General features: G+C 46.2%; 1 protein-coding gene across 8 annotated transcripts in view; it reads right to left on the bottom strand.

Annotated features, from left to right (window-relative positions):
- The window catches only part of MITD1 (microtubule interacting and trafficking domain containing 1), a 43,166-nt gene that overhangs the window by 2,209 nt on the left and 17,378 nt on the right, over positions 1 to 23,579 (bottom strand). For 6 of the 8 annotated variants that reach the window (XR_010984133.2, XR_010984134.2, XR_013623253.1 and 3 more), the window contains exons 5-6: positions 19,047 to 19,162; positions 18,828 to 18,888 (exon numbers count right to left, since the gene is read on the bottom strand). Coding sequence is in view for 2 of the 8 variants with exons in the window: in XM_068114013.2 (XP_067970114.2) it covers positions 18,828 to 18,888; positions 19,047 to 19,162 (177 nt within the window). In the remaining 6 variants the exon portion in view is untranslated. Of the gene's footprint in view, positions 1 to 52; positions 11,004 to 18,827; positions 18,889 to 19,046; positions 19,163 to 23,579 lie in introns of those variants that run through there. The other 2 variants (XR_010984131.2, XR_010984130.2) reach the window with 2 other exon arrangements.

The following is a 23,579-nucleotide window of genomic DNA, read 5'->3' as shown; positions in this document are numbered from 1 at the left end:
GTCTTATCTTATCCCAGACAGACCACAGACAAACGGAACAAGGTAGACTTACACAGGGATTGATGGCAGGAATCGACAGGTAGGTTGATAGCACAAGGTGCACCTTGGCTCGGGGACAGGATCAAGCACGGTCCAAGAGATGCAGGGAGGTGTCACAGCGCTCGGAAGGGACATCTCTCTTGCTTCAAGCCCAGCGCGCATCTGACGTCACCTCCCTCTTCCTGCGCATGCTCAGCGGGGAGTGACACGCCCTCGGCTGGTTGGCTCCGCCCCCCCTGGGGCCGGTCCGCCGCTTCCATTGGGTGCGGGGGTTACCGGGCTCCGCCCTTGACGAGGAGCTGACAGGGAGCCCCTATTTGGTAACCCCGTCGAGCACATGTTCGATGGCGGCTCGTTGGGAAGGCCTCGTGCCCTCCCAACACCCCCTACCAACCAAGCCGGAGTGAGGACGCGCACTCCCTGTGCACGCCGCTGCCGTTGCTGTTGTTGTTGTTGTTGCTGAACTGTGAGGAAGAGCTGCGGGGAGGTATTGGGAGGTCCTAAACTTCCTAACGGTGCCATACAATCACATTCTGGTGCAACGAAGGGTCAGAATTAATGGAAACGAGTCCTTAACTGACATAGACTAAGAATAACTAGCAAGATGTCCTATAGTTGTCTTACATGAGATGCAGTGAACCTGGGCACGACATTTAATGGGGGAAATAGGGGGAGGTCGGGTCTACAGAGTGTTGTTTACAGAAAATGGGACTAGGGAATGGGGGATTGGGGATAGTTGGGAAGTATTGAGGAAATAGGGGTATATTTACAAGCTGATATGGATGGATGCAAATCCCATATCCGCAACATTGCACCCTTCTCTACCTCGGGGCGTCCCGACCCGATAAATTTTTACCTACTTTAGTGTGGCACTCAGATGTAGTTCCCTCTACTATTAACTCAACCCTGAGTGCGACAGTTTTACAGATGTTCACAAATGAGTAAATATGTCCCCCTGCGACGTTGCACCCTTCTCCGAACAGAAACACACCCACAGGATAACCGAATCGCGGAAAGCATCCTCAAACTAAACATACAGCCGGTAGGGAGCATCATTTATACAAGACTGATATTTACACTACGATCCAGGACCTGTTCTTTGAGGAACACATGCAGATGTTATGCATAGGGAGAGCACGCATGCCAGCATCGATACACCAACCCACGAGTGCCCTGTGGCCCTACGGCCTTTAATAATGTGCAGAGCACCCCGTCCAAGCACCAAAAGCACCACCCCATACGCACAGTCAGCACCATCCGGTGCACCAATAAAGTGTTCAATAACAATGCACAATTAAGTGTCCATGGTCACCGGTGGTGTCGCAGCCGGCCGATGTTCTGCCGCTGGTCTTGCTTTCATGGAGTGCACTTGGCCTTCTGGCTTCTTTAGAAATAAAGAAAGGCGCCAACCGCGTCCATTTCTTAATTGTGGCCGTCAGGGGGCCAACTAAAAGTGGTTCACCTGTATGGCATAGGTGCCACGTTGACCCAGAGGTCCATCAACGGGTGGTGCTTGACCGCAAAAGAACTGCGGTCCATTGTGGGCGGCCACAAAAATTGCGGTCCATATGGTGTATCGATCCAGGCAGCAAGCAGCGGAAGTACAGGCCCACAACTGCGGAGCCAGCACCTCTCTCTCCTCTCTCTCTGCCCCAAAGCCAGATCCTCGGAGGTGGGAGACAAAAGAAGACAAGTGAGTAAGGTGGTAAGGGCGCAAAAGTGCACGCAATACAAGGTAATGCACACTGGGGGCACATGGGAACCAGGTGAGACAGGTACGTTCCTACCGTACACCCCCCCCCCCCCCACCAGGTAACCTACATTGCCCCTCCCTTACCCCTTACTCTATCCACAAAATACAACACTACCCATAAACATCTACTTTACACATCACCAACGTCCCTACTGTCTTCCCCGTTCCTCCCATAAACCAAATTCGTCTTCTCTCCCTCCTAACCAATCAAATTTGCCATTTCCAACTCTCATCAAAATCTGCCATCACCAATTCATCATCAGTCCCTCCTAAGGAGGGAGAGATGGAATCACCCCAATGTCTTATCCACGTCGTGATGCATCTCACAAATCCAAACAGCAATTCTCATTTCCTGCAACACAAAACAAAGAAAACACAGGTGTGGAGTCATCATCATCACCTCAGGTAAGTGGCTGCGTATGGTGCGACAGGTTCATCAATCCTAACTATTTCCTAAATGACTTTAACAACTTTACATTACCCGGGGTCTTTCCCTGCCAATCCATTGGCCAACTTTACTCTATGTGGTTCGAAGAACCAAAATCCCATTGACCATCTGTGGTGCACACCATCAATTTGGGTCTCACTCCCCGATTCAACACTCGGTGCCCCCGCACAATTTCGGTGGCTGGGTCGTGTGACGCTCCCAGCTGGTCCGCCCACCTGCACACCTCCACCACTGCTGTTGCCTACCGAGCTCACCTGCTCCTCACCCTAACCTAACTAACTGGGGAAGGCCCTCTCGCACTCTCACCCCCTCAGTGCCCTCTCTGGCACGGGCTGCCCGATCCACACCCGGGATCCTCAGGCACCCACTGACACTAACGGCTCCCAGAGCCCACCTGCGGCCTCACCTGGCCGACATCTAACAGTGGCGGAGTGCCCATTCACACTCATACTAACAGGCCACACAACCAGCCAATTTCACCACACCAATGCACCCATCCACAATACCATTCTGCAACCGCACCACAAATGCCAATATCCAACCACAATTTACCTACTACCTTCTAACTATTCTTTAAACTACCCTCCCCGGGTACTCGTGAAAAGGGGTCCATCCTCCCCATACACACCTTCGCACCATCCACTCCACTCCACAGTTTCCACCATACTCACTCCATACCATCCATTCCATACTACATACTCCATGTATTCCATACAACCTTTCTCCATACACCTGCATTTGCACACCTGTGCAATTACTCCTGGTGCTTCCTGCACCCTCCTTCCTCCAGGACCATTCAGTCAACACAACACTCATCACCATCACTCATTCATACACTGCTCCATACACCTGTTCAGTTGCACACCTGTGCAATCACACCTGGTGCCACCTGCACCCTCCTTCCTCCAGGGCCATTCATTCAATACAATACAACGCACAATCACAATTGTTCCTCATACACTTTTCACAATACACTTCTGAATACACTTTTACACACTCACACGGCATCATCTAAGCTACCTGGTGCCCTGCTAAAACTCGCGCTTCCCCGTCGCCCCTTACATTATTGCGCTCCCTCGTCATTATCACCCAACTACCCTCTCTATGTCCCCGACTACCTGTCCACTGTTGCTACTTAAACTTAGTTACCTATTGTCATCTTCTCTAGATCCCTACACACTTTATCCTAACCCTCCCGGGCTAGTTTTCACTGCCAAACCCCATAAAACTATAGCTCCTTTGCCCCCGTTGAGGGATGGCAGAGTTGCCATCCCACCACATCGGGCATCTCTCACTATAAATTTTGCTCACCAAATTCCAGCCAATCAAAAAATTTCCAATAACTGCTAATCCTTCTACCAATCCTTTGCCAATCATCAAATTTTTCACAATCACAAATTCCCCATCCTCAATTTCGGGTCCAAAACACTATCATCATCACAGTCCGCTATATCTGAGCCTCGGTGCGTCGTTACATCCTCAAAGCCCGGCTTCGTAAAGCCGAGCAATGAATTCGGGTGGTTTGGTCGCCTGCAGTTGGATCCGTCCGGCATTCACGATTCTGGGGAGGAGGCATGCTCGGGCCGAGATTCCACGCATCATCGCGGCGCGGAACCTTGCGGTCTCCGGCTCGACGACCGAGGCTCGCCCGGTCGGAACCCCATCCCCACCAGGGGGCGAAGGTCCGACCCGGCTCCCTTCCCCCGGAATCGCGCCGATCGCTGCTCTGACGTGGCTCCGACCATTCAGTGCGGGGCCCGACCCGAATCGTGCGCGACGCTCCGTAGCGGGGCGAAGCAGCATCGATCCACGCGAAGCTTCGCATCCAACAAAGCGCAACGCGCACCGAGCGCCCGCGTCAGCTATCCGTCACCCAAAACGCTACCCCGTTCAACGTCGATGCCTTACTCACATGCTCACACGCATACGCGACCCTTTCCACACTCACCAAGCCCGGCGTTCCAATGCCGCCCATACATTCCACACACTCCGTCCATTCCACCAGCGCACTCCCTGTTACAGACCACACCTCCCGCACACCTTGCGCACACATCGTTCGCACACTTCGTTCCACACCTCTCCGCCGTTACGTCCTCCGTAACACTCACCATGGGCGTGCACTCTTGCATCCACCCACTAACGCGCTCCGATGTGCCCTCCCGCACACGCGCCACAACCAACTCAGGTGTGCTTCCTCGCACCCGCTCCACCACCAACTCACTCTCCGGGTCACTCTCACCCTCGCACGTACACTCCGTATCGCTCTCACTCCCTGTGTCACACTCCGTACACCCCGACGTGCATTCTCGCTCGCACTCGGTTTCACACTCGTGCTTTGTAACACGCTCACTCCTTGACGCACACTTTTTCCTCACACACGCGCCATTTCCACTCACACGGGACCCTTCACCAACGCCCGGGTGCCATATCGATCCCAATCGCGCGACAATTCTCTTCGCGCCAAACCCCCTCTTACAAAATCTCCCGGCACCACATACAGCCCGTCTCACCTTCGGGGTTCTTCTTCCTCTCTGCACCAACACCTGCAAATCTTTATAAGGATTATTAAGCACAGCATCGTGATGTGAGCACGGACTTTGCAAGTATTCCATTTCTCCCTCCAATTCCCGGGCTACCTCCGTCGTCTTTTCAATTTCCACTATAACTATTGCTTTTTCTTTATTCACCACGACGACCGCTGGCTTTATTAAAATTCCCTCTTCTACCTCAGCGGTCGCCGGCTACCCCATACCCCGGGTCGTGCTTTCTACCCCGGTCCAGTTACCCGTGCTTTTCTCCACTTCGCCCAACCAGTGCTCCTCGACCCGCTTTACCTCGTCGTGCACCCTCGGGACCCTCTCGCCCACCATGCGATCCATGGTCTCCCCACATTTTCGCATGCGGTCACCCATTCTGTCCCCAATTTTGCCGATTAGCTCCATTTTGCTTCCTAGTCCCTCCAATTTATTTCCCATATTGTTTAACCCGTCTCTTAATTGCTCACTCGTACCCCTCGCTTCGTCCCTCATTGTTTTCCATCCCTTTAATTTGGTCTCCCAGCCCCCTGTTCTTTTCCATGAGGGCCCGCATTTGCAGCATGAATAGGCCCCAGTCCATTTTCAGCGCTGCTACTGTCACGGGCGCGGCGAAATTTGGTGCCGCTGTAACCACGTGCGCGAGGGCGCCATTTTGCGCACCTGATCCCCCCACAACCACTTCACCATTTCTCTCCTCCTCCATTTCTCCCATATCCTCCCCGGGGTCCTGAGTTACCCCTAACCCTTCTTCTAATTCCCCCACCGGCATCCCGTCACCTTGACCATCCATGGCACGACTTTAAATTTAGGATTTTATAAAATAAAATTTTGGGCCACTCGTAATTTGAGCGCGCTAAGCACTTCAGGTCCGAATCCGACACTCCTGACACCAATCTTTGTTTTTTTGTTTTTGTTTTTTTTTTGTATACAACATCGAGGCTCGTGAAAGAGCGAACATTAATCACACAGAAAGACAAACAGACACACAAAACAAATAACATCGGGAGCGGTAGACAAGATGGGGAGAGAGGGGGAAGGACACAGACACAACATTTGAGAGCAGGGACCGAGAGACATGGAGACATCGAGAGAACTGTGGGAGGGAGAGGGCTTTGGGGGGGAGGCATGGGAAGGGGGGGGGGGGAGGTATAAAACATATGGACACTGCCAGGACTTCCAGGAAAGAAGTTGTAATTTCAAACAAGGTGGATCTGGGGTGAATTAGCGGGGGTAGAAAAGATCAAGGTTTTGGATGGGGGAAGATAAGAGATGGTGGTGAACAGCTGTTTTAAAGACCTGGAGGGAGGAGTGGGATTGAAAGGAGTGTGGGAGTTTGTTCCAGAGGCGGGAGAAAAGAGGAATGAAGGAGTGAAGGTGAGCAGAGAGTCGAGATTTTGGCAGTTTAACCATCAGAGGCTTGCTGGCAGATCTTGTGCGACCTGTAGGAATATTTGGGGGACAGAGCACAGAGAGAGCTGGGGGAGCAAGGCCGGAGAGGAGTCGGTAGAAGACAGAAAGACCACCTACCTGCCTGCGGTGAGTGAGTGAAAAGCCCTCAGAGATAGCTTCATCGCGGGAGATTCCAATGATTCTGAAAGCTTTGGTTTCAACAGCGTGAAGCCGAGCTAGGTGTGAGGCAGGAGCACCAGCCCATAGGGGAGAACAGTATTCCATTGAGCTGCGGATGAAAGCCTTGTATGTGGTGAGGAGCTCAGGTGTGCCTAGGAAGGACTTCGCACGACGGAGGATGCCCAGTCGACGACTGGCTTTGCAGGCCAGCTTGGAAATGTGGTTTTCCCAAGAAAGATCATGGCAGATAGTGAGACCCAAAAGCTTGAGCGACAGAACTTCTTGGAGAGGATTGTTGAGAAAGTCGATGGGAGGGTTGTCCAGTCGATCTTTTCGGAGAGACATAGTAAGAGTGTGAGATTTGTCAGGATTGAAAGACATGTTCCACTTGTTTGACCAGTCTGTGATTTTGTCCAGGTCTTCAGAGAGTGAGGAGGCTGCAGACTGCCGATCTGAGGGAAGAGGAATGGAGCGGCAGAGAGTGGAGTCATCAGCAAAGAGATAGAGAGGATTTTCCAGAGAGTCGGAGAGATCATTGATGAAGACCAGAAAAAGCACAGGGCCCAGCACACTGCCTTGGGGAACTCCAGCCTGAACAGGAAGGGGAGATGAGAGAAATCCATTCAGGGCCACACGTTGACTACGACCAGAGAGGAAGTCCGCAAGCCATGCATGGAGATTTCCATGGATACCATAGGAGTAGAGTTTGGTGAGCAGAGCTGGGTGCCAGACCGTATCGAAGGCACGTGATATGTCGAGGGAGACAGCTCTAATTTCCTGTTTGGCATTGAGGACCTCCATCCATTGTTGAGACAGGAGAAGCAGCATGTCCAGAGTAGAGTGACCTGGTCTGAATCCAAATTGATGATCAGAGATCAAGCCATTGGAGAAGAGGAAAGATTTCATATCCGAAGCAATGATGGATTCCATGACTTTGCTGATAATTGGGAGCAGGCTGATTGGTCTGTAGTTAAAAGGATCTGTTTTTGCACCTTTTTTGTGTAAAGCGGTAATGTTTGCTGATTTCCAGGATGCTGGCAGATGACCTTGAGCAAAAGATAGGGTGAAAAGAACAGAGAGAGGGTGAGATAGAGTGGCAGAGCAGGATTTTAGGACCCGTGGGCTGATGCCGTCTGGTCCAGTTGCAGAATCAGAGTCGAGGTTAGACAAAAACTCCTCCACCTTGTCAGGAGAGAAGGACACAGAGTCCAGGAGCAGTTGGGTTCGACTGGGAAAGGTGGGAACAGAGAGAGATGGGTTTGGGACTAAAGATTTTGAGGCAAACACAGAGTTGAGGCATTCGGCTTTGTCACGTGCGATGTCAACTGTGTGGCCATTTGAGGTAAGGGAGGGGATGGAGGGGGAACAAACACCAGAAACGGATTTGACCAGACGCCACCAGGATTTGGAGGAAGGAGACAGGTTTGAGAGTTCGTTCTTGAGTGAGGAGAGATAGTGCTTCCTGGCACTCCTGAGGGTAGACACACACTTGTTCCGAGCTTGGTGGAAGGAACTGAGATTGCCTTCAGTTGGATTAGCCTTCCAAGAGGCAAAGGCAAGTTGTTTCAGGGCAACTGCCTCACCACAAGCTTCGGTGTACCATGGACGGGAGGAAGGGTAAGACAACTGAAGACGAGATGGGATAAATCTGTGCATGAGAGAGATCAGTTTGCTTTGGAAGAATTCCCAGGAAGAATTGATGTCAGAGGCAGTGGAGATGGGAGACCAATCCAGACGATTGATGGCTGCTTGAAGCCCGTCCCAGTCGGCCTGAGTGAAATGCCAGACTCTTCAACGCTGAGGAGGCTCTCTGAGAATGGCCAGAGAGATGTCCACTTTGACAAGCACATGATCAGAAGAACCGATTGGAGCAGAAGAAGAGCAGCAGACATTAGCAGGGAAGTTTGTCATAACCAAAATTGTTGCGGAACCCAACGTCGGCCTCTGTTCCCCTTAGAGGGGGGATTAATCCCCTCTTCTATAACTGACCGACGTGGTCCCTGACGCTGCCCAGCTACCTCCGGAAAGGCAGGTGCACAGCCCCGTTCGTACCGCGGACAGATGTTAATTGCCGAGCGGTTTTAGCAACCGCGGCACGAACTATTCACAGAAACTAGACCCGATCCTTGAACGTTGGCCAAATCGTGCCACAGGTTTTCAATGGGGAAAAGACAAAGACGACGGATGTGAAGAAGAGGAAGACAGCAGTAGGAAATACGAATATGATTTATTTCTACCTATTATGTACACGATGAAAAGTAACCAAGGAGGAGGAAAGATAATAAAATAAAATACAGAAGAAGAGACAGTGCAAATACTAGCTTACCTATAAACAGTCTTACTTAAACCCCAGAACAACACAGAAAACGGACGAACAATCAGACTTACACGGGGGATGATGGCAGGAACGAATGGCGGGAAGGATCCAGGTGGTTGGGATGATGGCGGCTCGAGTTGGGCAGCCGCCGGCTCTCCTCAACCGTCTCTCGTACGGCGACGTTGCTTCGAGGCTGCAACTGCCGTCACCACTCAAAGCTGCCGTGGTCAAAAACTGCGGTGGTTTCAAAGCTCCGTTTGTTCAAGCTGCTGTCTCTGCCGCATCTGACGTGGGGGCGTTGCGTGACGGGTTCTCTCTCTCCGACTCCCTCAAAGGCTTCCGCGCACGCTTTTATTGCGCCTCGGACGATCAAGCCGCCGGCCTCCAGCACACGCCCATCGGCAAGCTCGCCTCAGCCCTGATTGGCCGCGAGGGCCCACCGATCCCGCCCCCAGAGGAGGCGTTGGCAAGGCCACGCCTTGTTCTTGGCGCTGGGCTGACTCCTCCCACCTTCTGCTCCGAGATGACCTCGTGAGCAATGGAGTTTTGCGGCGAAAACAACAACCCCAAAGCAGCAGTGGAATGCAGAAAACCGCCCAATTCAGTTGGCAATCGATGACAAAAGGGGAATGTGAAGGGAATCTACCTTATTTGAATTCGGTGCAATGGAGTGTTAATTACTGGAAGACAAAGCCTTAATCTAATACACATAATAAGGAGATAACTACTGAACAAGGAGGAAATCTATGATTTGCTACGTGATTGTATATGGAATAACTACGGGCACGACCTTTGACCTTTATACACCAAATGGATGAAGGAGGGTGATATTTTACAACAATAAAAAAAACACAATTCTCATATCCACTATATATATATATACATACATACATACACAGGGTGTTTCAAAAAGAGTGATACAACTTTAGACGTTTATTTAAAAAGAAACAAACCACATGAACGTGAGCCAAACATTTCTTGAAAGCTTATGACATGGTAATTTTCTTTCACCGATTGCTATTCCAGTAAGTCACTGCAAGAGTTAATGAGAGCCCGAGGTCTGAAATTGGCATTTACGCAAAATCCTTGTAATTGACGTTCTCGATGTGTGCCCCTCCACCTCCACGGTTCAGACAGGCATTTTGCCCGACTCTAAAGTTCTGTCCAACTTTCCTGTAGGTCTCATGTGGCACTGCATGGAGGTAGTATGACACCTCCTGCTCCAGATTATCCAATGTGGCAGGGAGGTTGACGTAGACAGAGCCCTTGGCAGCTCCCCAGAACCAGTGGTCCAGAGGGTTCAGGTCTGGGCTATGGGGTACCCAGTAATGAGCGGTACACAGCGCAACGAGGCGGTTTCTGAGAAGATGCTGCAGGAAAGTGATTGTGTCAACAGCTGTATGCGGGGGTGCACCATCCTGCATAAACCAGGTCATGCTGAGCTGGTTTGGGGTGACCTTTTGGGCTAGATCATTATGGAACTTCTGTAGCACGGCCCAGTAGCGCTCACCCATTGATCGTCACCGTCCTGCTGTTGTCATTCTCAAACCAGTAAGGCCCAAGCATTCCCCATCTCGCATTGAAGGCACAGAAGCATGTGACCTTAGGCCCTTTCAGCTACCTCTCCATGATCTGCTCAGGTGGTTCTGCCACCCAGAAAATGTTGTGGTTGTTGATGGCACCGCTCAAATGGAAATGGGCTTCATCACTGAACCACATGAGGTCGATTCAGTTTGGGTACCGCTCCATCCTGTCACTGAGCCAATTGCACATATCAAGTCTCCTTCTCATGTCATCTTGACTCAGTTTATGCCTAATAGAGATGATGTATGGGAAAAGCTTCAGTTCCTTAGTAAGAATATGCCAGACTGATGTTGTTTTGATGCCCAGCTCCTGGGAGCACTGGTGGTGGGACTTCTTGGGACTGTCCACTGCAGAATCCCACACAGCGATGTTGGCTTGGTTCTTGGTTACTGATGCTGGCCTGCCACTGTTGCCCTTGCTCTGGTTGTGCACTGTACCCTTGTGCTCAAAATGTTTCACGATGTTGAATGGTACAATTTGTGGGTCTATCACATGTTCTGAGGTTGTATTCCCGTCAGAACCTCCAGCAGGTGTCCACATATGATTGAGTCTCATACCACAGAGCCACCACTTTTGTCTTCAGCTCAACTGTCAATGGCATAGTTGAGCTACAGAGCTAGAAATCCCAGGTAACAAATACCATGATAACACCACCAAATCCTGGAAAGGAAAACGGTACAGGCCAAAAAAACAAAGAAATGGCAGGAAGTCAAAGTTGTATCAATATTTTTGAAACACCCTGGTCAAAGTTGTATATCAAAGTTGTATATATATAGTTTATATATATATATAGTCAAAGTCAAAGTTGTGTATATATATATACGTATATATATATATATATGTATATATATATATATATATATATATATATATGTATATATATATGTATATATATATATATATATATGTATATATATATGTATATATATATATATATATATATATATATATATATATATATATATATATATATATATTGTTACGGGTCGCGGCCAACTCCTGGCATCCCACTCCTGACACCAATTGTTACGGGTCGCGGACAAGATGTTACTTTGGGCCGAGCGGATGGTCAACCGCGACCGTTACAGGATCCCCGATTGGCCCGACTCCCCCAACGTTGACCAGATCGCGCCACAGATATTCAATTTGGAAACCTCTAAAGCGACCGAAAGAGAAGGAAGAGAGAAGAAGACAGAGTACGGAGGAATAACAGGATTTATTATACACACAAGCAAAAAGAAGGAGCGATCAAAGTTATTTACAAGCAATGGATGAAAGAAGCAGTCACACAGTGAATCGTTAGCTTATACTATTCAATTGGCTTAACCCCAGGACAACGATTAGGACAGACGACGTTCACACTTACACGGGGGAAATTGCAGGCAGGAATGGCGGAGGTGGGTTGCTGGAGAGGGAGGCAGGGTCAGGTCCCTGCAACCGGCAGGGCTGGAGGTAGCAGCTCCCAATTCTTCGCGTTTTTTGGCGGGAAAACCCTCGGTCGCGTCGACGCTGCTGATGCTGTGGACGTCACGCGCTGGCTCGGTCACACCTGCTCCTCTCCTTCTGGTGGAGCCGTCTCCCTCCTCTCAGCGCGTCTCTCCAAAGCTTGTTTCCTCTCCAAGTACCTCTCCTTTTTGGTTTGGAGCGTCTCTCATCTCACAGCTCACAGCTCAGCTCACAGCTCATCTCTCCTCTCATCTCTCATCTCCTCTCTCATCTCCTCTCGTGAAGCAGTCCCTTCCAGTCGCTTTTATTACTCGGGTCGGAATCAAGCCGCCGGCTGCGAGGGCACGCCTACCGGGTCGCTCACCGCGGTGCTGGTTGGCTGTTAGGGCTGTCCGATTCCTCCTTTGATCATTACGACGTGCCACGCCTGCGAGTTGGCGGCTCCTACCCCCCTCTTCTCCGAGATTAACACATGGGCAATGGCGGCTTGCGGGATTGAACACCACTCGCACCGCTTTTGAAAGGAACTTTGGAGAGCGGAGATGATTGGGGAAATTGAAAGGGGCCTACGCTTATTTCGTTTGATACAATGCAGAGTCAATCTAGTGGGAAACACATATTTAGCCTACATAGAATAAGGAAATAAGCTATTTAAAAAGATATATCGTGGCCTGTGTGTAAGTTTCATGGAATTAACTAGGAGGACGGGCTGTGACCATTATTTACATTACGAGGGTGTTACACACAACAAAACCATACTTTTCACATTCGTTACACTTTCTCAAAATTGTTACACTTCTCAAAACCGTTACACTTCTCAAATTCGTTACAATATATATACACAAAGAATTAAGTTAAGCACCCCCCCCCCGTTTTTTTACAACCTCGCACATTACAAGTTTGTTGTCGTCAAAACAGTGTAATATACCCATGATATTGCTATATTTTCTGGAGAAGTGATATTATGGTCACATAAAAACATAACAATCATGCCGTTTTCAATATTTTATTCTGAATAATTTAAGGTGAAATTTTTTGGGAATTTTAGGCATATTTTCACCTCAATTTAAGTATGGAGCTATAGGTCCATCACGGACAGTGTGGATGACGTTTATGTTTTCTAACGTACAGTAATTGTTCTGAGAAGACCTCTAGCGATCTTTGCGTCAATAACGTGTGTAGGACCCACGTGATCGTGCTGCACGAGCGATGGGCGTCACAGATGAGTGCACTCATCTGCATTTCATCAATGGATAATTGCTAATGTCATACCAATCATTATTTGATCTCACATACCTTAGAATATATGCCAATGTATACATATACACAAAGAATATATATTAGGGGGTGCTTACCTTAATTCGTTGTGTAGGGGTGCTTAACTTAATTCTTTGTGTATACATATATACACACACAACAACAAACAACAACATGCATTTTAAGGCCATTTTCTCTGCTAGAGCAGGGGTTAGCCTTGCGGTCCCCATGACAATCTTCTCCATTTTTGCCCTATTTTCTGCATCTCCCCTTGTTAACCCCCTTGCCCGCATTTCTTCTTCCACCATCTTTAGCCATCTCGGTCTTCCCCGTCCTCTACTTCCCTCTACATTCATTTCCATCACTCTTCTCAACCAGTCACTTCCACCCTTCCTCAACACATGACCAAACCATCTCAAACTGTTCCTCTTCACAGCATCAATCACAGGCTCTATTCCCATCATCTTTCGCAATTCATCATTTGTCTTCCTCTCTCTCAACGATACTCCGCACATCCAATACTCCGCACAATATATATATATATATATGCCTATCACAAGATTTGTTGTCTTTTTTTTGAGGCTATTCTTTGTAGCTTGATTCAATAATTTCTCATTGCTTCTGTTTGAATAAATGGTCAAATTTCTTGATTACAATTTGGTCCTAAAAGTGGAAGATATTTCTCCCCAGAGCAGAACCGACAGCAGGTATGCCTGCTGCATGATAACAGAGGGTCAATTTTTTTTTTTTCTGGCCTGAACCACCGTCCATACCAGCCAAAAATGTAAAGCTTTCCTCTCATATTCCCAAAGTCGAGCAATGTTAAATTTCAGATGTACGCAATAAATCTATGGTGCTTGTTTGCAAGTGACAACAAGTGAATCCTCTTGGATTGCGCTGAGGTTCGGGCTTGGAATTTCTAGGAGGAAGTATAATTTGTATGCAATGAAAGTACATGTAATATGGGATCGAGTAAGATCGAGTAAGCTTCACCAGTGCGCGTGCGCGAATTTACGTCACGTCGGCAGCGAGAAGGCGTTCCCCAACACGAACCAATCAGGAACTGCCACGCCCACTTATATGATCTCCGAATTCCTGTGACAGGAATTAGCGTTACACTGGCTGGAAGTCAATCGCTAAAGGCGCTTCCTCAGCGCCAATCACCAGTGCGCGTGCGCGAATTTACGTCACGTCGGCAGCGAGAAGGCGTTCCCCAACACGAACCAATCAGGAACTGCCACGCCCACTTATATGATCTCCGAATTCCTGTGACAGGAATTAGCGTTACACTGGCTGGAAGTCAATCGCTAAAGGCGCTTCCTCAGCGCCAATAATATTCACCATCTCACATGTATTCGGATAGATTAAACCTGCAGAGAAAATGCTTCTTGAAACAGGCTAAAGTGGGGCTGGCAAGATGGTCTAGAGCTACACTATCGAGGTACACACACTCGTTTCTATCTCTGTTTTCTATCGGTTTGAATCTCTGCCCAGCTATAAACTGTCATCCTGGTGTTTCATACAGTCGTGGCCAACAATATTTGGTACCCTTGCACTGTTTTCAAATAACTCACAATTTTCTCCAAAAAATAAGTTGAAATTGACAAAAGTATTTGGTCTTCACAATTCTTTATTTAACTGTTAATATTACAGAACCTTTGTTTTTGATTCAGAACTTAAGTTCAGATACATTCAAAGTACACCGCACCCTTGCCAAATAATTAAATATCCTACAGCGCGGCATTGCCGGGGCGCCTCTGGCAATGCCGCCGTGCAGCTCATCGAGACTGTATCTGGAGGGAGAGGTGCACAATATTCGATTGATTAATTGCATAATTAAAATCAATAAAAGATTATCTTAAAATATATTCTTAATCAATTTGTTCATAGCATAACTAAACCACTTGTGCTTCATCCGAAGATGTATCCTTTAGAAATTTAATTAAATAAGTCATTAATAAAAAAAATTAAATTAATTGATTAATCAATAAATAATTAATCGATTAAATAATTAATCAATAAATCAAAAATATCCTCTATAGCCACATCACTTGTTCACTGTCATGTCCAAATGTTAGCTTCCTCGCTCAAAAGCTGCCTGAGATAATGCCCAGATGAGAAAGAAAATAAATAAATGATTAATAATGAAAATAAAAACAATCAATCTGTCGCTGTTCGCTATTTAATGTCGCCTAATTTAATGTCGATAATGTCGCCTATTAGAACACAAAAAACCACCACCATTAAATCCGAATCTGTAACTTAAAAAAAAATTTAAAAAATCATTAATTAAATAATTAATCGATACATTGATTAATCAATAAATCAAAAATAGCCTTGACAGCCAAATCACTTGGTCATTGGCATGTCCAAATATCAGCTTCCTAACTCAAAAGGTGCCTGAGATAATGGCCAGAAGAGAAAGGAAATAAATAAGTACTTAATTAATCGCTAATAATTAAATACCTCATCAAATAATTGATTAATCATTAAACAAAAAATACCGTTTTTGACAAAGTACGTGCTCACTATTGTGCCGAAATTTAGGCTTCCTAGCTCAAAGGATGGCTGAGATATCGCCCGGACAAACAAGACAGAAAGATGTATCTTTTAAAAATTTAATTAAACAAGTCATTAATTTAAAAAATAATTAATTGATCAATCAATTAATAATTCATCGATTAAATGATTAATCAATAAATCAAAAATATCCTTGATAGCCACATCACTTGGTCACTGTCATGTCCAAATATTAGCTTCCTAGCTCAAAAGGTGCCTGAGATATTGGCCAAATGAGAAAGAAAATAAATAAATGATTAATAATGAAAATAAATAAATAATAATCATTAAAAAATTAAATTATTGATCAATTGGGTCATGGAACACAAACCACCACCATTTCATCAGAATCTGTAACTAAAAAAAAAAACAAAAAAAAACATTAATCGAATAATTAAATAATTCATCGATTCATTGATTAATTAATAAATCAAAAATAGCCTTTGTAGCCAAATCACCTGGTCATTGGCATGTCCAAATATCAGCTTCCTAACTCAAAAGGTGCCTGAGATAATGGTCAGAAGAGAAAGTAAATTTAATTAATTAAATAAGTACTTAATCGCTAATAATGAAATAACTCCTCAATTAATTGATTAATCAAAAAACAAAAAATACCGTTTTTGACAAGACTTGCCCACTATTGTGCCGAAATTTCAGCTTCCTAGCTCAATTAAGCGTCTTTGGGCTTCTTGAAAAGCGCTATATAAAATAAATGTATTATCTATATAATAATAGCATAAGGACTCGACTTTGTTATCCCTTTTACGCCGCACCCAGTGACCCGATGCCCACGGCACTAGTGGATTTACGATCTACGAACCGCGCTCTTTGTTTATCACGTACAGCCATACTCGAAAAATCTGAATTAGCCGACGTTGGGGCCCAAAAGCATCCGATTAACTGCCGATACGACGCCATCTTACGACGCCATCGTATTGGCGTCTGCTGGGCGAAGGCGAAGCAAGCCGTCCGCTGATTGGACAGGCGAAGGCGAAAGCAAGCCGTCCACTGAGTGGACAATCCAGAGCATGCATTTGTGCCGGTGTCGGCGATCGTTGTTCATATACGCACTCTCCATTCTCATCTTTCTTCCTAACTCTTACTCGGACAAGCAAATCCCCTATGCCATCCATAATGGTACACTCTATCCATACACCACATCCTCCCTTCCGTGGATGTTCCACGGGTTTCGGCTAGTTATTATTATTAAAGGATGGCTGAGATATCGCCTGGACAAGCAAACAAGAAAACAAGAAAACAACCAGAGTGAAAACTGAGTACTCCCTTTCAGCGTGCGTCATTGCCGAGCCCCCTACGGTGCCCAGCAATGACGTTATGCAGCGCCTGGAGATGGCATAGGAAAGGTGTGGTGGACAATATATCCTTTTAAATCAGAAAATAAAAAGAAATGGCATTCACAAAATTATTGACACCCTTGACTTAATATTTGGTAGCACAGCCTTTTGACAAAATGAATGCAGTCAAGTGCTTCCTGTAGCCATGAATGAGCTTCCCACACCTCTCCACTGGCAGTTTGGCCCACTCTTTTTGAGCAAACTCCTCCAGTTCTCCCAGATTTGAAGGGTGCCTTCTCCCAACTGCTGTTTTCAGATCTCCCCACAGGTGTTCAATGGGATTTAGATCTGTACTCATTGCTGGCCACTTCAGAACAATCCAGAGTTTTGTCTTCAACCATTCCTGGGTGCTTTTTAAAGTGTGTTTGGGGTCATTGTCCTGCTGCAAGACCCATGACCTTCGGCGGAGACCCAGCTTTCTGACACTGGGTTGAACATTGCACTCCAAAATGTCTTGGTAATCTCCTGATTTCATGATGCCATGCACACATTCAAAGCACCCATTGCCAGAAGCAGCACAGTAACCACAAAACATCACTGAACCTCCTCCATGTTTGACTGTAGGGAAGATGTTCTTTTCTTTGAATGCTTATTTTTGTTTTCTGTAAAAATAGAGATGATGTGCTTTACCAAAAAGTTCCTAATTTGGTCTCATCTGTCCACAGGACATTCTCCCCGAAGGATTTTGGCTTGTTCGGGTGTGCTTTGGAAAACTCCAGTTGGGCTTTCTTATGTCTCTCTCAGCAGTGAGGTCATCCTGGGTCTCCTACTATAGAACCCCCTTTCATTTAGTTGGTGCCAGATGGTGGGAGTTGAAACTGTTGTACCTTGTGCCTGAAGGTCAGCTTGAATCAGTTTGGCAGTTCATCGAGGTGCTTTCTCCACCATTCGAACAATCCTTCGCTGCAATCTTCCATCAAGTTCACTTGCGGCCACGTCCAGGGAGGTTGGCTACAGTGCCATGGGCCTTAAACTTCCTGATAACATTGCGTACAGTGGATCCAGGAATATCAAGGTCTCTGGAGATGGAGTTGTAGCCTTGAGATTGTCCATGCTTGGCTGCAATCTTGTGTGACCTCCTCAGACAATTCTCCGGTTTTCTTTTTCTCCATGCTCATTGCAGTACACAGTGACACAAAACAGCAGAATGACTCCTTTTCTCCATTCAAACTGGTTAAATGAGTGATTTTTATATTGCAGGCACCTGTAACTCACCACAGGTGAGTTCAATTCCAAAGTAAAGGAGAATCACCTGCTTAAAATCGAATTACTTCCAACAACTTCTGAAAGGTGCCAATAATATGGCTCGGGCCATTTTTGGATTTCTGAGTGGAATAAGCTAAGATTTAGTAGTTTTTTCAGCTTTTTTTGTTTTGTTCCACTGCAAACTAAAGAAATACATATGTGGATCCCAAAATGTTTTTTTATTTCAACAATTTTCTGGAAAAATTGTGCATTATTTGAAAAAAAAGTGCAAGGGTGCCAATATTTTTGACCACAACAGTAGGTAGGGAGATTCATCAATGTATTAAACTGGGTGTGCCGTCTGCCAAACTGACTTGGTGAATGTTAGAGCCCACGGTGTCTTTTACGAAGAGTAGGCGAGCTATCGCCGGCAGCATGAACAAATTACAAGTTCCTGCCCGATCTATTTAGTGGAGCGTCGAGCCTTGCCAGCCGGTTCGTGAAAGACTTGAGCCAAAAAGTTTCCCTGGCCATTCCCCACAATAATGTGGGAACACTTGTGGCAGTTAAAGAAGAATAAACAGGTTAAAGTGGTAGTTTTCAAGAAGGCCAGTCTATTATCACAATACAGTCTTGTTATTAATTAATCCTAAATAATGACAAAAGCCGGATGGTCCAAATAATTGTTGTCATGACATTTTGGAAACAATTTCCACAGCAGAGAAAACAGGAACTGAATGGTCATGCCATGCTTAATTGCGATTTTCTCACTCGTTACCTGGTGCTTTTTGAAGTAATCAAGACCTCTTCCAATCTTGATAATCCAACCATTATTAAACCTGAAATGCATCACAGAATGGTCCATGGGTTATTCCAAATGACTGGTTGAAAATTGAGCTTTGTCTGTGGGAAAACAAAGACTGCTTCAAACGCATACAGTATTTGCAAAGATAAACTGGGGAGGGGAGAGGGGTGGGAGTGGTGAGGGAAGGAAAACCTGATCTCGCGGTCATGCAGCGTGTCCGAGTATTTGATGTTCAGTATCACTCCGTAATTATGAAGACTTTTTCTGAGTTCTTCCAGGCTTTTCGACTGTTCATTCCTATTACCCACCTGTAAAACATCATTGCTCCATTTATACATGTCAAGGTGCATGTTGTACTACCCGGTTACTCAGCATAGTCGTCTCGTTCCTAATATTTCCTATTACCTATAATATATGTGCAATATGATGAAACGTCTACCATCATGAAAATGTGATTTTGAAACTTTTTGAAAAGGAAAAAAAATAATAACTTTTTGAAATATAATACTAAAAATCGTAGTTATTTGAAATATAATATCGTAGTTGGACCCATCTCCCTCAATGGTGAAGAAACTTCGAAAATTAAAATATTCTCGTATCCGGATCCAGATTAAGATCTTCACTAAAATCTAATTAATTCATCCTTGTCATACACCCAACCTCTACACCAAATTTCATCCGAATCCATCCACAACGTTGAGATTTATTGCACATAAGCACGCAAACAAACAGACAGGGGTGAAACATAACCTTAGTCCACCTCCTGTATATGCAACTAGAAAGAGCAATCAGATTGCAGACCCTCGCCAGGATGTGTTTTCAATGGTTAAGGCTTTTGTGTTAAAACAAATATGGCGGCCGAACCACGTGACCGATGACCATCTTTTTTTCTCCACATAATGGAGACACCTATGACATTAACATATGTTCCATATAGAGAGTTCTTTACAATAAGCCATGTCTCAATTTTTTCTATGCAGCGCTTTCAGAGATAGGGGTGCAAATTTTTTCGGCTTTTCCAAGATGGCGGTCGAACCACGTGACAGATGACATCGTCATTATTATTTATTCTCCTCCAATTTATCCCAAGATGATGCTCAAGAAATTTCATCTTGATCTGATGAAGTTTTGTACTTGTCGAATTATGACGTCATAATGGAGGCACCTATGACGTCATCATTAACATATTTTATTCCCCATGGGGAATTGGTTGGTTTCCCATGGTTGACTCCTGGTGTGTACCCTGGTTTAGAATAGGTACACCGTATCCCTGCGTGTCGTAAGAGGCGACGAGGGTTGGCGTCAGGAAGGGCATCCAGCCATAAAAACATTGCCTCAAAAGAAAAGAGAACCATGACAATTACAACCACATATGGGCAGGGTACAGCCTGAAGTGGAGATCGGTTTCTGAGGTTTGCGACATGGAATGTAGGGACAATGACAGGGAGATCAGGAGAAGTGGTGGAAGTATTGATCAGAAGAAGAGTGGACATATGTTGTGTGCAAGACGAGATGGGAGGGAAGTGGTTTGAGAATGGTGAAGGGTAGGCAGGGACAGAAATACAAGTTTGTGTGGCAAGGGTGCCCAGAGGGCGTGAATGGTGTTGGTGTCCTGTTTTCTGAGGAGGTTGTAGACAGTGTGGTGAGTGTGACTCGAGTGAGTGAAAGGTTGATGATGGTGAAAATGATGATTGGAAAGCTCTTGGTGAACGTCATCTCGGGATATGCTCCGCAGGTTGGTCGGAGCAATGAAGAGAAGGACAAGTTCTGGTGTGCGATAAAGAAGCTGATGGAAAACGTGAAAGATGAGGAAGTTGTTGTGGTATGAGGAGACCTAAATGGACATGTGGGAAGGAGTATGGACGGTTTTGAGGGAGTTCATGGTGGTTACGGATATGGTGTGAGAAATGGAGAAGGTGAAAGGATTTTGGAGTTTGCTGATGGAGCTGATTTGTTGATTTGTAATACTCAGTTCCAGAAAGAGGATAATAAGCTCGTTACATACACGTCAGGTCGGTCGACGACAACCGTTGACTACCTGATGGTGCGTAGGCGAGATAGGGGGCACCTCCGGGACACAAAGGTGATCCCGGGGGAGGAGACTGTTTCACAGCACCACTTGGTTGTCTGCGACATAAGGGTGAAAGGTGCGAGGAGAGCTCGGCGGGTGAAGTACCAACCGAGAATGAAGGTGTGGAGATTGAAAGAGGTGACAGTAAGGGAGGCATTAAAAGAGAGGCTGAGTAGGGTAGAGGATGATGTGGTTGAGCTTGAACGTGGTTGGATGTCAATGAAAGATAGTCTGTTGGGAGCCGTTGGTGAGGAATGTGGATGGACAAAAGGACCACCGAGGCACTCGGAAACATGGTGGTGGGATGATGAAGTTGGAAAGAGGATTGACGAGAAGAGGAAGAAGTTCAAGAAGTGGCAGAAGGCGAAGGGCACGGGAGCAGAAAAAGCAGAGCATAAAAGTTAGAAGGCAGCCAAGAAGGATGCAAAGAAAGAGGTAGCAAAGGCGCAGGAGGCATGTAGGAAAATGTTCGGAGAACGCTTTGATTCGGAAGAGGGTCAGAGAGCGGTATTCAGGATTGCAAAGCAGATAGCGAAAGAGAGGTGTGATGTGATGGGGGTGAGTTGATTGAAGGATGAAGTGGGACAAATTGTTGCAGACCCAGATGGAATTAAAGGAAGATGGAAAAGATATATGGAAATGCTGTTGAATACAGAGAATGAATGGGATGGCAACATAGAGAGTAACCCAGTTTTAGGACCGGCAGAGAAGATAACTGAGAAGGAAGTTGAGGAAGCGATAAAAGCAATGAAGAGTAGAAAAGCGGGAGGGCCGACGGGAGTTGTGGGAGATAGGTTGAAGGCAGCAGGAAGTTGGGGTGTGAAGAGAATGACAGAGATCTGTAATCTGGTGATGAAAGAAGGCCGCATTCCAGTGGATTGGGAACTGAGTACCCTCGTCCCTCTATAAAAGGGGAAAGGTGACCCTCTGGAGTGTCGTACCGAGCGATAAAGTTATTGGAGCATGGAATGAAGGTATTGGAAAGGGTGTTAGAGAGGAGGATAAGGAAGAAGGTGAAGATCGACGAAATGCAGTTTGGATTTATGCCAGGAAGAGGAACGACAGACGTGCTCTTTATTGTGAGGCAGTTGCAGGAGAAGTACATGGAGAAGAGGAAGAAGCTGTTTCTTGGGTTTGTTGATCTGGAGAAAGCATTCAATAGGGTTCCACGTGAAGTAGTGACATGGGCATTGAGGAAGTTATGAGTGGAGGAATGGTTGATCAGCGTTGTGATGGCAATGTACAAATGAGCGCGCACAGCTGTAAGGACGAAGGATAGGAACAGTGGTGAGTTTGAGGTGAAGGGAGTGCATCAGGGGTCGGTACCAAGTCCACTACTATTTGAAGCTGTGATGGAGGTGCTGGCTCAGAACATAAAGGAGGGTTTACTGTGGGAGTTGTATGCAGATGATCAAGTGTGCATGGGGAACAACATGAAATTGTGGTGTGTTGCTCTTTTGAAGGACTAGAGAAAAACACAAGAGGACATTCAGGGAGGTGATTCCACAGAATGGGAGGTGGGGCACAAAGGAGTGGAAGTGAGCATCAAACAAGCTTGGGGAGTGCGACAGGCAGTGTGAGTTATTGGCTGAAAGCATATGAACTTGTGAGTTTATGAACCTCGGCCTTGCAATCAGATGAACACATACGAACCCAGGCTAGGTTAACATAATAAAAACATGTTTTAGGGCTAGACCTATTTTTTTTTTTTTTTTTTTTTTTTTAATTAAACAAGTCAGGAGACTATGATGGTTCACGATCAAGCGGTATTCAATGACAAAGAAGAGAAAAGAAGAAGGCCTTTTTAAGGCCATTTTCCCTGCTAGAGTGGGGGTTAGCCTTGCAGGCCTCATGACAATAATCATGGTGCCCTTTTTGAGGCAATGTTTTTATGGCCGGATGCCCTTCCTGACGCCAACCCTTTAGTCGCCTCTTACGACACGAAGGGATACGGTGTACCTATTCTAAACCGGGGCACATGCCGAATGACAAAGGACGGACTATAACCGAAACAGGCCCGGACTGGGGGGTCGGGGGCCCACGTGGCAGGTGTCGGCCCCCAGCATGCAGTGTACATGCATATTTACAAAGGGCCCCAATGCGCTGTGTGCGCAGGCCTTTAAGAGCCAGCTGTACATAATTGTGCGTGGTGCTGGCCTGGAAATGTCAAAACGAAGGTTACTGACCTTTAAATGAGATAGAAAATAATGTATCAGTTATGAGGTTAGTTAGCTACACAGTACCAAAAATTCGGTTCGATTCCGACAACTTTGAAAATTTGACCTTTGACCTTCAAAGGTCAAAGGTTGAAGAGTGAAATTTGTTGGAAAACTTGTATTTCATGATGTATGTGATAATATAAGATCATGTATGACATTTCACCCTATCAGGAAGCAAACAATGTAATAAAACCATCAAAAATCGACTTTTCTAAATTTGTGACCTTGTGACCTTGACCTTGGGGCAAAAATGAAAAATCGAGCTCCGTGGGGCTAGACACATAACATTAGCCTAACCAAATACCGAAACCCCTGTCAGATTCCACCAACTCCCTCGGAGAAGATGTAGCTTGAACTCGATTACCCCCTAAAAAGACATCTTTTTCGGGCGTCGCTCCACCCACAATGGGCGCAATACGCCCACTCTCGGCAGGA

Source organism: Myxine glutinosa, chromosome 4 (assembly GCF_964187855.1).
Source record: "Myxine glutinosa chromosome 4, kmMyxGlut1.1, whole genome shotgun sequence".
Taxonomy (NCBI): domain Eukaryota; kingdom Metazoa; phylum Chordata; class Myxini; order Myxiniformes; family Myxinidae; genus Myxine; species Myxine glutinosa.
This window is presented reverse-complemented; position numbering and strand designations above follow the sequence as displayed.